Source organism: Falco naumanni, chromosome 8 (genome assembly GCF_017639655.2).
Source record: "Falco naumanni isolate bFalNau1 chromosome 8, bFalNau1.pat, whole genome shotgun sequence".
NCBI lineage: Eukaryota > Metazoa > Chordata > Aves > Falconiformes > Falconidae > Falco > Falco naumanni.
Genome location: NC_054061.1, coordinates 29,471,133 through 29,487,069, shown reverse-complemented (window position 1 = coordinate 29,487,069; position 15,937 = coordinate 29,471,133). Strand labels below are relative to the sequence as shown.

The window sequence follows — 15,937 nt, the reverse complement described above, 5'->3', positions numbered from 1 at the left end:
TTACCTAAAATAATTGAGATGAAAAATAGCTGGGAAAGCTCTTTGTTGTGGCAAGTCTTATTTAAGAGTCTTCAAAGATCTGGTTTTCTAGGGAAGGTCCTGACCTTTCTCAAAAAAAACCAAAACAAACCCACCAACACATCCAAGGATGTGTATCACCTATTGTATCACCAATAGGCTAGAGGTAAAGTAAGACTGTTCCCAGAGACTTAGCTGTAGTCATCCATCAGCTCTTCCACTTGAGCTGTGGAGGGAGTTGCTGCATGAACCTATGTAAGTTACAGTAAGAGGCCAGTGTATGTTGAGGTGGTTTTTGCTTATGCAGCTACTTCTCTAAGAGTTTTTGAAATAGCATGGATTCTATACAAAGCTCAGGTCTCCCAAAGGAGAAACAGGTGAATTTGTAGATTCCCCTTAAGTAGACAGTATAGCTTCTGATGAGAGTAATATTAGTCTAGTCTTTTTGTGCTGAAGGTAATTGTTATTTAGTACAGAGCATCTCTTATGAATTTTTTTCCCATTCCTGATGCTTCTGCTGTAGGGAAGATTATCCTTATAATCCTGCTTTGAAGAGAATAGGAATAAGTAAACCAAACATTGATTCCTCTCAGTTTAAGGGAGTACAGCATAAATAGTACAGAAAATAACTTCTGTGATTCCTCTGGGCATGTGTACATGCATAAAGGGGTCTTTTGGATAATGAAGTTAAAGCAACTTCTGAAGAGAAGTATGGCTTTACATGTAACTAGAGCAAATGTTGAGAGCTAAGACGAGACACTTGGTCTGGAGACCTCTGAATGACTTGCAACAACTGGGAATTCAGCCCTGACTGATTTTGACTGTCAGGTGAGGGGTTAAGCTACTTGTAGTAAAAATGAAGTAGGTGGGTATTGCCCACAACAAGGGATACTCCTTAGACCTGCGCAAGAATTCTGTTGAAATATATGCTGAACAGAAGCTTAAGAAATAAACTTTCATTTTACCTCTTGACTGATGATGTGTCCACTTTGCATGCTGAACGTAGATTATTCCACCCCCACCCTTCTAATCCAGTATCCTGCACTGAATTTGATTGATACCAGTTATTTTGACAGCTGTTACAGTGGTCTTCTGACAACAATGATATCAATAATAACTTCAACAAAGAACAAAAATTTTATCTTCTGTCTTTTACTTTATTTTTAAAAGAAAAAGAATGGATTTCTTTTGTCCTGGGCAGAGAAAAGCTTCCTATCTCCATCTACACTGCCAACGAGAAGGGAGATGGAAGTCTTGATGCCTATTAGTGAAATTGGATTAAGTTGAGTAGATCCTGTTCCCAGAAATACCCTCACTCATTACAAGTCAATTTAGTGGGTTTGCATATGATTATTTTCAAGTTGGAACCTGAAACAAAGGACCAGTGGTATTCCATGCATCATTCTTCAGGAGGTTTCCATCATAAAACTCGGGAATGGCTTTGCTTGATGTCTTTTTTTTATTTTGTCCTCTAGGTTATGCAAAAGAAGGCATTAAGAGCATAACGTTGACAGTTTTTGTGATCTTCTGATTGAAGGGCATATGCCTGCATAATACTGGACTTTCATCTCACAGCTGGTAATAACAATTTCTCCATCTGAGAAGGGGGGAATAGTTCATTTAGAATAGTTGCCTAGACAAAGTGGTTACCTCTTTTCAGAAAGAGAACTAATAGCATTTAGGATGAATGGTGGTGATGAGGTGTTACCGATATGAAGAAGGGGAAGAACATACATTTCAACAATAAATATTTAGGTGGAGACAGCAATCCTGAAGGTTAAAGACAAATATGACATTATATTCCACTCCTATGTACAAGTCCTTGTACTTCCTGTGTGTCAAAGTAGGTACCTATTGTTGTCACCTACAAGATTGGAAGTCGGTTTTTGTGAGACCTGTTGCTGCTACTTTGAGTTTTTAAGTGCAACAAGTGCAAAATGAGGTCATGTTCTACCCCTAATATTCAGTCCTTTCAATTGTTTGGATAATTTTAGGGCAGAGGTATCATGTCCCTCATTAAAATCTGCTAACCTGTATTGGTCTGTATGGCCTTCCAGTCTGTGGCCAATGTTGGGATTTGGTGTAAACCAACTTAATCAGTTTGCTTACTAGAACCTATTTTCTTTTCAAACAGTAGAGTGACTCCTGAGGTCTGCTGCCTTGCTTGCTTCTCCTTTTTCCTGTCCTACACGGGACAGAAGTAATTAACATCCAAGTATACGGGGAGGTGAAAGGTGGGATTTCTAAGGATCGACTGTGATCTGTCCACCCACTCAGTCTGCAGCATAGAAATTTCCCTAAGTCTTTTTCAATCCAGTCTGTGCAAGTTCAGAAGCTAAAACCAAATTCTCTCAGCTAAGACAGTTGTCTGAATTGGAGGAAATGTCAGGAATGGAATGTTATCCAAGTACTAATAACTCACTATTGGGGGACACAAACATGAGGTTGCATTACTAACTTACATTAATCTATGGCTGTTATCACTTAAAAACAATTTCAGGTTAGCAAAGAGTCATCTTTCTGTTATATGTGTTTTGCTGTTAATCTGAAGCACAGGGTTTGTTATTTACTTATGGGCATGTGTATAGTGATTCTGGTTGACTCAAAATAGCTATGTTATATGAAACAAACAAAATATTTTGTGTGAATTGAAACCACATGGCTTTTCTTTGATTCTGTCCCTTTTACTGTAGGTTACATAACAAAATTCTTGGGCTTTGTGTTTATCTGCAGGTGAGAGATGTGTTCAAAACAAGTTAGAAGCTGGTTTGCAGTTAGGTGGTTGTAGAAAATATAAGGCGTTTTTTCTTGTGCATCAGTTTTCCAGATTGGCACAGGCAAACAAATATGTTTGCAGCATGAGTTTTGCAAACTGAGTATGCTGATACCCATCTCTTTAAAATGGTGTTGCAAAGGGACAGGAGCTCCTAGTGAATTTGATAGAATTAAGGAGGAAACTTCAAGATATTAATTACAGCCACTACATCTGTGACTTGTGTAGGGAGTAGCAGTTAAATTACACTTAATTTCCAATATTATATTTGCAACTGGACATAAATGTTTTTTTTCTGTCTTCACCCTGTAATCTTTTTTTAACTTATATCTAAGTACAATACAAATCTTACGTCAGTCAATAAAATCAAACAGCATCTCTACTCAGGTCTTGCTTACAGTAAAGGTTATTAATCCGAGCTTCTTCATAAATCTTGAATCACCATCTGAATTGTCTGGAAAAACTAACTCAACAACCAAGCTACTGCATATCCTTTGTTGAATTTCTGTGCCTTTATATTTCCAATTTGTTCCTTCATCTGTAATCCTTTCCCCTCTGTTAGATTCATTGAATAGGGTCTTTTACAAGCCTGAATCACAGCTCGTCTTTTATCTATCTTTTCTGTTCTTTTTTGCAGCAAGATTTATTAAGTCAAAGTGTCTATAAGATCTCATCTCTTATCAAACCGTGTGTTTCTTCAGGTCGAGAAAACTAATTGTAGCCAGGCTTTAGCTTTAGTCTCATCTGCAAGGAAACCTGGAACTGTGGGCTGTTGTGCTGTTGTTTCATGCCGTTGCAGACTTCTCAGTCATACTGAGGGAGTAGTTCAGCACAAGTTACATTTTGTTTGCTATTAGGTGTCTGTTGTTGCCTATCACTTAAGATGCATGCTTCCTTGTGAGTGGTGATATTACTTACTTTTCAGCTAAGCAAATCTGAAAAAGAGGAAAGATGGAACATTGTCAGTTTTGTAGAAATTTGTAAATCCTCATTCAAGGCCAGTTCCTGTGTTGAATAAAATAAAATTATCTTCTGTAGTTCAAGGCGCCTAAAATACAGATTACGTATTGTGCTTGTAGGTTAGTAAATATTTCAAAGAGAAAAATGCTGTTGTGCTAACAGAAATTTGTGAGCTTCTATGGGCTATTACTCCTCCACACCTGCTGGGCTGCGTATTTCAAACTGTCTTCTCAGGCTCTTCTGGAAGATAACCCGCTTGTTTATAGGAAGAGAATTTCACTAGGAATGCTACCAAAATGTTTATTATGACTACTTGTTAATTCTGTAATACAGAAATATCTTGGAAGTCTAATGAAGAATATTGTTACTGCTAAATAAAGCAAGTAGAGTCAATAGATGTGACAAATGCTGATTCCTTACGTGCTTTTTTTTTCCCCACTGAAATGTTTTTGAGTGTCATCATGTTCCTTCTCCCCTCCCACCCCAAATAAAAGCATCATGTATTTCCTTTGTTAATTTTTAGGCATTCGAAAGGGATGTTCTTGCTGATTCAAGACAACATAGTTCTGTCCAGGACTCTACACTGGGGATAAGGACATGGGACTCCTCCTGCCAGATTCCAGATGGTTCATTACAACTGACATCTTGGTTGACAACTGTGAAAAGGAACTTCGGATTATTTTATTTTATTTTTGTGGGAGACCACAATCCGGAAACTGTAGGACATATCAGGTACTAAATCAGATACTTAGACTTTTCCATAATGTTATTTGATGGTTATGTTTCCTGTGAAGGACTCTTAAGCATTCGGATCTTATTCTTTGTCTTGTTTAAGAAATGGAAAATTGTTTTTATGTCTTTCACTGTAGCTGAGTAATGACAAGAAGTTGTATTACTTACCTCTTAGGGAAAATTGGGCTGGTTCTGCTATAGCTTCAATCATTAGAGTTATCTTTATACAGTATTTAAAATAATTACTGATAATGGTTGTTATTATCCTAATTATCAAAGCTATCTCTTTCTTTTTGCTTTTGAGAGAATGCTTAATTTTATTAAGGCTAATTTTGCTACATTTAGTAGGTAAGATAAATTCCTACATTCAGAACTTGTCCAGTTGTGTTACCTGGCAACTAGGAAACTTAAAAGTTTTAATGAAATTTATGAATGTTTGCACACTCGGTACATTATGATTCATATATTTACTTTCAACCTTTATAAAATAAATCTAAATGTAATTCTCTTTTCCTTAAAAATGAGAAAAATTTCTTTTGTTGCTGTTGGAAGCTAGTTTGATTCAGGGTAAATCTGCAAGCGTTATCCTATAGCGTAGCTCATAGTTCTTATTTGTATACATGTCTGTTACTTTAAGCCTCTTGATAAAAGTAGTTAAAAAAAACCATAATCACTCTGTCAGATACAAGACAGGAAGAAAAACCGTAACTGGAGGGGGAATCCTTTTTGCAGCAAAATCATGTTTATTTTGGGTAGCTGTTTAGGTATGCAGGTTTTTTTAATTAATTTAAAATTACTCAGTGATCCACTCTTTCTTTGTCCTAAAGGTTCCATATTTCTTGTAGAATTTTAAAATAACCTTTTCTAATGAGGATGTCTGATATTCTTACTGTAAAAGATGAAACTGATGCAATGAAGGGTTCAGAAGTTGAATTTAAAGATACAGATCCAGTTGAAAACCTTATAAAATCAGGAAGTCAGGAGCAGATTCAAGCGGAAAAGGATGAGAATTGTCCTGATAGCAAAAACAATATGCCGGTAAGACACTTTTCACTTTTTTTCACTAGTATATCATGTTAAATAAGTCTGTGTCTTGTTCTTCTCCCTTTCTCATGATCCTTTTATGTGTGTGTTTGATACAGGCCAGGAAAACTTGACAGGTATTAGGGAAGCAAGTAGGATGTTTATTGCTTCCTCTGTCCTCCTTTGCCCCACTTCTCTGTTTATGTTCATGTAAATATGAGAGTCAGTAATTTTTAATTTTTTTAAGTAGATGAGTGGTTTTCATGGCAACTGGACAATTTGTCGATATTTGTGTTTTCCTGAGTGCACATGTGAAGTTGAGTCTTTTCATTGTGGCAGAACAAGGGAAAAACTTGGCACTGAAGCTGTCTTTTGCTGTTGTTGAATCCGAATAGAGTTTCAGAGACTGGGCTATATTAAGAACAGGCTATGTAGTAATAGCGTGGTTTGATCAAACACTAAAATGCTGGAGTGTTTCTTATATGAGCAAAGCACTACAGCACAGCTCAGTATGCCCGGAGTAGGGGTGAGCAGTCTAGGGCTCTTGAACTATGTGCAGCTTACAGGTGCTCATATGTAACTCTTACAGCAGAGCTGTACAGTGTAAGGCTAAAGTAATCAGATGTAGGTAATCCAAATCTCCAGGTGTCAGAGGAATCAAGTCAGCAGAGCTCCTGAAGTTGGTAGGTCTAGATCCTGCCCTAGCCACCAGCAGAAGGTCCAGCTTTTTTCTCCTTACATCAGTGGCAGAGTGAGCTGGTGAGCTACAATTCCATCTTGGCTGCTAGCTAGTACTCCCCATACTTTCCCTTTTCTCTGTTCTTCACTGCTTGATAATTTTGGTACGTGATTTATTAAGAGGAAAGCTTAGGCAGTCCTCATGCATACACTGAAGAGCTGATGCATATAGATGAATGGCCTTTGCAAGGTGGGAGCTGTACCTATAAAGCAATTACAGCATCAAACTTCAAGTGAGGAGGAGGCAGGGCAGATAGTATGAAAATATCTTGTGTTAAAGGAGAACACAGCAGTAAGGATGGGTTAAGAATTTATGGCAGCAGATTTAATACCTCTGAGGTTTAGTTGTGCAGTTAGTGTTTACGCTCAAGAGTACTGAAAGATGGGTCTCTCATGTGGGACAAACTAGTTAACTCCTGACTGAGGATGCCCGCCCGCTTGGTCATTGAAGACTGTAAGCGTCTTTAGATGAGGTGAGGAGTTAAGGAAAGCAACTGAGATTTTCTGGCACAACCTAGAAAATGGGGCAAACTTCAAAGAGAAAACACAGAAGCTTGTGTTTGACAAGAACTAGTTTTCTATAGGAATTCTGTGTCTGTGGGTTAACAATAAACAATTCTCTGATAAAAATCCTGATGGGGATATGGAGTATAGCAATATTCTCTTGTGGGCTGCAAAAACAGGATAGTAGCTTATTAGATTCTTGTCATTGAGAGTTGAGTAAAAGTTTCTTTTGGGAGTAGATTTGTTCAAGACTTAGCAATTCAATATTCTACTGAGTGAAGTAAGCTCTATCTGATTTTTTTAAACTGCTTCCAAATAAATCTTATAGACTACTGTAATAACAATACAGTTTTACACTTTAATATCTGCTGGCTTTATTAAGGCTGGCATCAGTATAAATAGATAACTTTATGGGAAAAAATAGATCAAAATGAAATAAGTCTGTAAAATATGAGAAGTAACTGCTATGGAAAAGCTACTATATCTTACAGCTGAGCTGGTATTTTCTTTAATCAATGGAATATCCTAGTGGTGAACCTTAAACATTAATTTAAGGTTTATTAATTTTCATACAGTTCAGTAACTTGGAAAAATCTCATGCACATTTTCTCATTTGACAAGTTTTAGTGTGGAAACTTCTACGAGACTCAAGTGGCAAGTCTGCCTTCCTGCAACAAATGTTGCTGTATGGTCAGACTTAGTCTAGAGAAATTAATCTGTTGGTCCTGTCAATGGCTGTGGGGTTTGGCAGTGGGGTTGGTTACTTGGTTTGTTCTTGTACAGGAGTAATAGCTGGTGGCTGAAATAATTACCTAGCACGTGCAAGAGGAACTGAACAATGGTGTAATGAATGCTGGTGGAGGCAGCTTTACTGTTGTCTTCATTTAGCGTTGATACATGAGTGTTTGGTCTAGGAGTCTCCATCAGAATCAGAACATTGCTGTTACGTGAGTAGTTTAATTGAAAACTGAGTCTGTGGGCTGAGTATGTTGGTTCCCAGTGGTAGGAGACAGCCAGTTACAAAGGGGCACTTTGCTAATGTAAGCCCTTTGCAACAACAATTGAAGTCAGTAAAGTTGAGGTCACTTGTACTCTGTGGTAGCTGCTAGTGCAAATGTATGTCATATATTTGAGGCTTTTCCATTGAAAGAATGTTTTGTGCTAAAATAGAAAAAAAAAAAAAAAAGCTTGTCCATAATAAACAAAACTTCTGGGAACTGTAGAGTAGTCAGCAAGTTTTTAACTACCGGATGATGAAATAGTTTGAGTAGTAAAATTTCACTGGATATCCTACTTTCCATTAGGTGCAGGTAAATGTTACTGTAGTGGTAGGAAAAAGAGCAAATGATTTGCTGAGAAATGTTAGAGAAGATTATCAGAAGCTTATTGGAATTTGCTGTGTTCTATTATTTGCTAAATGAATGTATCAGAGGATGGGTTGGGCAGTGGTTGCAATGGGTTTGGCTTTGGCTTTCCTAATTAGTAGTTAATTGCTTAAATAGGTTTCATAGCTATTGGCAAAGTACAATAATATTCCTAAGTACAGTTATCACTTGATTTCTAACTTCTTCACAGCCAAGTAAGGAAACAGGCTGTGATCTTTCCTCTTGACTAAACCTGTCATGGTTTGATTTCAGGTATGTTTCTGGATCTTCACAGTTCCAGAAACTGGTGATTATATTTTGAAATGTGACTGTGGCTCAATTCCATATTATGTTGAAATGCGTAACCTGTTTGCTGTTGTGTACACTGTTGGAGGTACAATGTGAATGAGAAAAATGTCTTACTAGAGTACATGGCTAGCACTCCCAATTCCTTTAAGCAGTGTGAGAGTAGTATAATTGATGTAGATTACTAGGGAAGAGTTTTTGAATTGTCCTATTTTGATGTGACCATCAAATAACACTTAAATGGACTTGGAAATAAGAGGCACTCTTATGGATAATGCTTTTACAGAAGTCTTTTGCGTGTCAGCGCTATGGAAGTTTTTGTGATCAAAAAGGTTTTGTTTCACTGGTCACTGTTGTCTCCCACCTGTTAATCTTATCCAGGTCAGGTGACAACGTATTAATTCTGAATTAGCTAGTGTATAAAGTCTGAATTTTGTTCCTTTGTCACTGGGTGGTGGGACAGGAAATATTTCATCCGCTCTAAGGACTGCTGTTACAAAGTTAACATGTCAGGAAATATTGGCAAAAAAATAAACAAACAGCCTGGATTTAACTGACAAGATAGTGCCTGCTATTCACTATTAGGAAGACTTATAAAACAGGAAATATTTAAAATCTCTCTAACAATTCACATTGGCTTATATATGATGCAGAAAAGGTGGTTTGTTCTTTATTGTACAACCTATTCGTTGTGGGGGCTGAGGAGGCAAGAGGAATGTTCATCTTAAATACTGTCTTCTCTGCACTGAAAGATAATGATCAATAAGTAGATATAAGATCCTTGAGGGACTGATGACTGCCAAGGCAGTAAAAGACTGGGAGAAAGCAAGCTGTGTATCACTACATATCAGGAAAAGCACTTGCAAGCTGTGGAGTGTAAACCCGAAGTACCACCAACAAAAAAAGCCTCACAGAAGGGTGGAGGCTGGTGCATGAATACAGGAGTTGTACGCATCCACCATGTGATATGGGCAAGGCAGATGTTGTATGAATTGAGTATAATTCTGGATTTATGAGTATACATGTGGATTTATCCTAATTAAGCAGATATCCCTGTCCTTTGGAGGAATTAGATTAATTTTTTTTCCTTAACAACTAGATATCTCTCTACAAGTTTCATCCCTCCATACTAGTACAAACCTATGTTTTCTCTCTGTTCCACAGCTTGAGTTCTCTGAAGCCTTTCTTTGCCTCCTCCCCAGCTGTTTTGGTCTTGTCAGGATTTACCTGTCTTTGTCTCCAAAATATGTGACTTAATACTTTTTAATAGATAAATAATCGGGCAGATTCTGTTCAGTTACTTTTCAACTGCTGAAAATGCCTCTGTGTCCAATGGGGAAACTATTTTTCCATCAGTCATCCTCTACTGTGTCATGGAAAATTGCTGTCACTACTCACTAACACAGGACAGCAAGTAACTATAGACCATGCTGTTCCCTTCAGTATTACAGAGCTGTCTGTGGTGCTTGGGACTATAGCCCTTAACTGGATTTAAAATTGAGACCTAATTTAGAAAAAAGGTGAAAAACTGATTGTCCTCAGTACACTGTTCAAGTCTGTTATGTCACGCCTGTCCCCTGAAACGCCCAAACAGTACTTCAGAAACAGATACAGTACTTTCTCATAAAACCTTTCAGACTTCTAAGTTGGCTGTCTTGTGCCTGACCTGTTTTTATCCAAATTGTTTAGACAGTGATGATAATGGAAGGCATGTAACAGCTCCAGATCTTTACTTTGTATTTAATATATGTGATCTGTGGAGGTAATTAGGAACAAATAAAATAGGCAAATACTTCAGCTGAAAGCCTGGATAGATATCATTATATGTGTTTGGTAAACTTTATCTTAGTTCCCTTTTTATTTTGTAGTTGGAAATGAAGCATAGTAGTTGGTCTTAAAAGTTATTGTTGTTGGGGTTTTGTTTGGTGTTTTTTAAGACAAAAACCTAATCTTTATTTTCATTATGCATTTGTTTGGAATACTTGCTTTGAAACATTCTTGAAATCGTGTCCATAATGACTTCAAATGGGTCATAAATTTATTTTTAATCTTGCTTTCATTAACACAATGTTTTCTCAAGTCAGTAAAAATCTTTGAGCTGCAAATATAAAGAAATTGTTTAATTTGCATTCACTAAGGATCATGTATTCTAAAGTATTTCTTTTTCGCAAATAGGGAACATAAAGATGCTCGGTAGGAGCAAAACTTAATAAATGCAGACAAATCAGGACAGAACTAAAATTCACAGACCTGGAAAGAGAGAAAATGTGCATTACCACCTACAACATGCATTAAGGGTTGTTGACAATAGCTAATTGTCCTGGAATGCCAGTGGGAGTGTAGTTGCCCGAGAAAGGAACTGTGCCCAATCATCTTCAGGTTTTGTGAGTGCAGTTACTGTTGATACCACAGGACTCTGGGCTTTGTGTTTCCAGGTGCAGACCTTACACGTAGGCCTTTCCTCACATCAGCTGTCCCAGCTGTCAGCTACACCACATTTATTCCAGTGCTTCTTACCTGTCAAGTGTGTCATGCTCACTCCTTGCAGTTGCACCTGGATGTGGGGGCTTGTATTTCAGGTTTTGACATCCTTGAGGTAAGCAAGGAATCCACATCTTTCAAAGGATTGTTTTACAAGGCAGTTGCTTCTAGATAACAAGTCTTAAAATGCTAAGTGGGATGATACTTCTCTCATGTGTAACTCTGAGGTTTCAGTCATTTCAGTCAAGGGAGAATCTGTCTCCTACAGTGGCCCCCCAGCTCTCTCCAGTGTTATTGGTGTTAGTTTGGTCTCTAAAAATTGTCAGGTGCTCATGAAATTGAGCACCTGAATATCCTATAATGCTTTAACTTAATGCCCTGTAGGTTGCAAACACCTGTCTTCAAAAAAAAAAAATAATCTTTAAATGTAGCATAACTGACACTGTCAGTTGGGTTGGCTTTTCAACCTGGAAACAGAACTGTAATTCTGCAAGCAAAATGGAAGATGAGAAACAATACACTTAAAACATTTAGAAGAATGTACCATCAAACTAGTCTTGCTATGGTCGAAATCCTAAACCCACGCTGATCTTAAACATTCTTACAAAGAATTCAGGTTTGATACTAGACCATTTAAATTTGAAGATCTAAATTAAATTTTGAAGCATTTGCTTCACTTTATGTGGCATGAGCAAACATGCTTAAGTTTTGGCTCCAATGGATTCCTGAGATTTTACTGAGGTAAAGTGAGGAGATGTGCTTTGGAAGGGCTTAATTAAATTAATTGTGACACAGTTCCTGCTTCCCAGCAACCAAGCAATGTCGTCTTCTGGTTTTGTTTTTAAATCACTCTTAAAAATAATTGAAATATGTATGTCTTACCTAATCAGTGAGCAGTAACTCATGTGTAAAGTTTTGGTTAGCAGTATTAGAAATTCTGTTTGGCTAGTTTAAAATGTCCTGTACAACTAAATTGATTTATTTTATTTTTTTTTTACCTCCTCTTCCCTGCCCCAGAATAGTGGATCTGAGGTGTCTGCTTCTATATGTTCTTTTTAGTTATTTACTGGCTTCAAAGCTTCCAGAATTTCACAAAATGTAAACAATTGCCCAAGTGTAGATTCTTTTGCCTGCTGTTTTGACAGTGTACTGAGGACTCCGCTGGCAGTGCTGATTTGATTTTAAGTTTACACTACGTGATTTGAACCCACCTAAGATAATTCATGCTGGAGTATTTGATACAAAGCTGGGAAATCATCCAGTTCTTGAAATTTTAGTAGCTTGGTATAATAGAAACTTTGCCAGGGATATGCAGAGTGCCAGTTTGCTATGTGCAATGTATGCTTTCAGCATAGCTGACTGAAAGAAATAAATAATTTTCAGGTAACGGTGAAACTCAGTCTCTGTATTGTTCCAGGTATGAGAACATTTGAACTGTCTTTGCTGCTCAAAAGCTCAGCAAGCTTCCTTTAAAAAACTGATGATGTGTTCAGTTAGTTTTCAGGGCTGCTATTTAAAATCCTGTTATATAGTGAAATGAGCTTAAATGAGCTCCCCTTCAGCTGCTCTTCAGCTAAGCTGGCACAACTTCCAAAAAAGACATTTGGGACTTGAGGAAAATGAGAGAAATAGCAGTTCTTCTGCCTTTATGTGGTAGAATCTTTTACTGTAGGTTAGGTGTTCTTGTTAGTAACGTGTATGTCCTGCTAAGAGATTAAGGCACTTGATAGATACCTGCTGCTATGAGCCTGGGGCAAGGAGGGTTTCATGCAGTTTTCAAACAGAGTTTTTGTTTCCTTCTGAAAGGATACACCTTTCATAAAGGAAGAAATATTGTCCATTAAACAACTTTCAAAATTATTACCAATGTTACTTTTTCTTTATAAATATTCGGCCTACGCTCAGTAAAACCAGTTCTGTTAAATAAAGGTTTGTCTATCAGTTTTAGTTCTGCAGTGAAACCAATACTGAAGTTATGTTATGCCACTGTAAATACTTCTATTCCTGTGTAACTGTCACAGAGGGTTGAATTAGTTTTAGCTGCAGTTAAGGAATTGTTAAATATTTTTGTTGACAATCATTCATACTGTAGTAGGATTCTGGTAATGCTTTTTTAAAAAAGAAACAATAGTAATAGAAGAAGGGATCTGGGAGGAAAAAGAGCAAATTAATGCATAGTAAGTTACTGAAGTGGCTCTGGGAGGAGAAAGAGCATATTGTTGCAGAGTAAATTACTAAATTAAAGGGGAAAAAAATTGACCAGTAGTCCATTGTAAAGTCTCCTTGCACAGGTCCTAAGGTAAAAGAAAAATACCGTGTTTTAACCTGCTTATGATAGGCCATCACCTGTCGAGGCAATGCTGGCTTTTTTGCCCCTTTTTAAATTATATATAATTTTTCTGGGTAGGTTTCAGGAATAGGAAGAAAATTTATAAAAACCATGTCATGTTGCCAAGGAAATTGGGACATTTAAAATGTAGGAGAATTTAAAATGTAGGAGATGGCAGAAAGAGTAAACTGCTTGGATCTTACTGAACAAGAATAATGCTTGCTTCCTTTTAAATTCCTGTAAAATCTGTTGCTGATAAATGAAAAAGAAATGAAAGACAAGCACAATGAAATTGGGAGAGCATATAATCCTTCAGCCAAAAGCACCTGCTGTTCCTTTCACAGACTTGACCGTCACGTCAGTAATAACTGTTAAAGCTTTCTCTTGTACAGACTTTTGCATTAATAAAGTTGTACTATTAAGTTTAATATAAACCTTTTCTGTTGTGCTTATCGTTTAGCGGCCAGTGCAGTCTTTTGGACAGACAGCAAAAAGGTCGAAGGTACAGTAGACTTGTGTGCTGGCATGCTAAGGAAGCCCTTCATGCTTGCTAAAGCTTTGTTACTTTGTGAAAAGTGCCTTTAGTTTTATTTTTTGGCATTGAAGCTTTGTTTTATTCTGTTGGGTTTTTGTCTTGCCTAGTTGTCTGCTTTTGTGGTTTGCCTTTATATTTTTGGTGGCTTTTTATTGTTATGGAGAGAAACACTTTCCCAAAGATTTTATTTACTTTCCATTAGATTTGCTCTATTTTGCTGACAGTGCCTTCAAAAGCTGCAATTGCTTGGGTATTTTCATCCTAAAGGAAATTATTTATTCTATTGAAATATTAAAAATGCAGTTTTCAGCCATTTTGTTTTACATAAAATGAATGGAAAAATAACGGCTTATGGTATATTTATATAATTTTTTTAATAAGCCATAGTTTTTAATTTTACATACTTTCCTTTAGTCAAACACAAAGTTAAAGTTAGTTCGGAGCCTTGCTGTTTGTGAAGAATATCCACCACCTCCCACAGCTGAAATATCACAGGACCTCCAGGTAAAAATCACGTTACTGAAGTTTCTGAAACAATTTCAAGTAACTTACTGTTCAAAAGATAATCTTTTGGGTATTCTTTTAATATGCAGCCACCATATGATTTTAAGTGTCATTTAATTCAGCTTTAGTAGAGGTGATAATATCAGACAAAGAATCGGCTGCTGTGTTTTTCTGAACTGTAATGGTTGACAGCTGGGGGACAAGAAGGGCTTTTGTTAGTTTTAACTTTCTAGTGTTGCAGTGCATTTGAGGCAGCCCTAAACTGCTTAAATGCTGTCTGCCTTCAGTTACACAGAAAAATGATGATTAATATGCAGCATAATTTATCAGCTTTTTATATTTAGAAAATCTTAACAGTTGTAAGTTCTGGTGTTTTAACTGAATTCCTGCCTGTTAGTCATAATTACTGGTAGTTATATTAACACATGCCTGAGGTATGTCTGAAGACTAATCTATTAAGATGATATAATACACTTGAAGTTTCTAAATGCTGGACAAAATACGTAAAAATACTCTATAGAGATTTTAAAACAAAATCTAGTTTTCCTGACTTTCATACCTATCTGTATTTTTAAAGCAAAATACTATTACTCGTTTTAGTACTGTGTGTGAATAAGGGGCATTAAAATGCTTTTCTTTTTTTGCACTCCTAAGGAAATTGAAATGGTCCTTAGCGATTAATCATAAAGCATGTTGACTTTGCTGTTATTTGAAAAGCTTCTAAACTGTCTTTTTGTGAAAAGTCTCACTTTTCTTAACAAGCAGAGGGAAGCAGTAGAGTAGCAGGTATGAGGGGGCTTTGCTGGAGGGCGCGGTAATACAGTTTTGGGGAGGGAGGTAGGTTGAGAACTCATGTAGGTATTTGTGAGGCTAATTAAAGTTTTGTAAGATTGAACCACAGAGTATCTAGTTGTTTCTCAGTTTTCCCAAGGGAAAAAAAAACCATAATATTTTTCATAGTCCTTCACTAGTGTACCAGTATTTGAAGAATTGACTAGACAAATTCTGAAACTGGGCCTGCTAATTTGATGAAAATCTAAGTCTTAGATGGTTTAGGCTGCAGAGTAAGAGGTTAAGAGACAACAGAAAAGCTAATGCTATTTACAGTGACTTACAGCTCTGTTGTAATGTTTTGCATAAGATTAACAAAATTGACTGAGAGATCTACTTCAGCAGTAGGGTTTAACTTTTCAGTCACTGTATCTAATTACAGGAAGAGAGAATCCTGATTTGGTGGGCTGTTCACCCACAGTGTATTTCAAATATAAGAGACGTTAGGATTTTAAAAACCTCCCTCACTATACAACACTATTTAATGGTTTGAAGTAAGGCATTTATAGTAAGTGTTATCTGCAGATGGCATTTGTTACCGTGTCCTCTGGGAATCTATCCTTAGCTGTGTACTGCAAGGTCCTTCTTGAAAAGGAATTATTGCAGTAGAAGAGATGTAAAGGCCAGTTCTATGGAATGAACTGAATGGTGTGAAAATGTAAGTTTGTATGAAGGGAATACCATAAACCAGATTGTGTATTAAGAAACAAAATCAGATCTAGCTGCGAGTGTGACTTTTCTTTAGAAGCAGTAATCTAGAAGAATGGCTTATGAATCCCAGTAACTATGCAAACGTTTGAGAGAACAAATTTAATTCTTCCCTGTGGAGTGGAGAAATG

General features: G+C 36.9%; 1 protein-coding gene across 16 annotated transcripts in view; it reads left to right on the top strand.

Moving 5' to 3' along the window:
- The window catches only part of R3HDM1 (R3H domain containing 1), an 87,602-nt gene that overhangs the window by 28,663 nt on the left and 43,002 nt on the right, over nt 1-15,937 (top strand). For 12 of the 16 annotated variants that reach the window (XM_040604518.1, XM_040604525.1, XM_040604522.1 and 9 more), the window contains exons 2-6: nt 1,494-1,596; nt 4,275-4,483; nt 5,311-5,521; nt 13,689-13,730; nt 14,178-14,267. In XM_040604518.1, the coding sequence (XP_040460452.1) occupies nt 5,351-5,521; nt 13,689-13,730; nt 14,178-14,267 (303 nt within the window). In that variant the 5' untranslated portion in view covers nt 1,494-1,596; nt 4,275-4,483; nt 5,311-5,350. The remainder of the gene's footprint in view (nt 1-1,493; nt 1,597-4,274; nt 4,484-5,310; nt 5,522-13,688; nt 13,731-14,177; nt 14,268-15,937) is intronic. The other 4 variants (XM_040604520.1, XM_040604527.1, XM_040604512.1 and 1 more) reach the window with 3 other exon arrangements.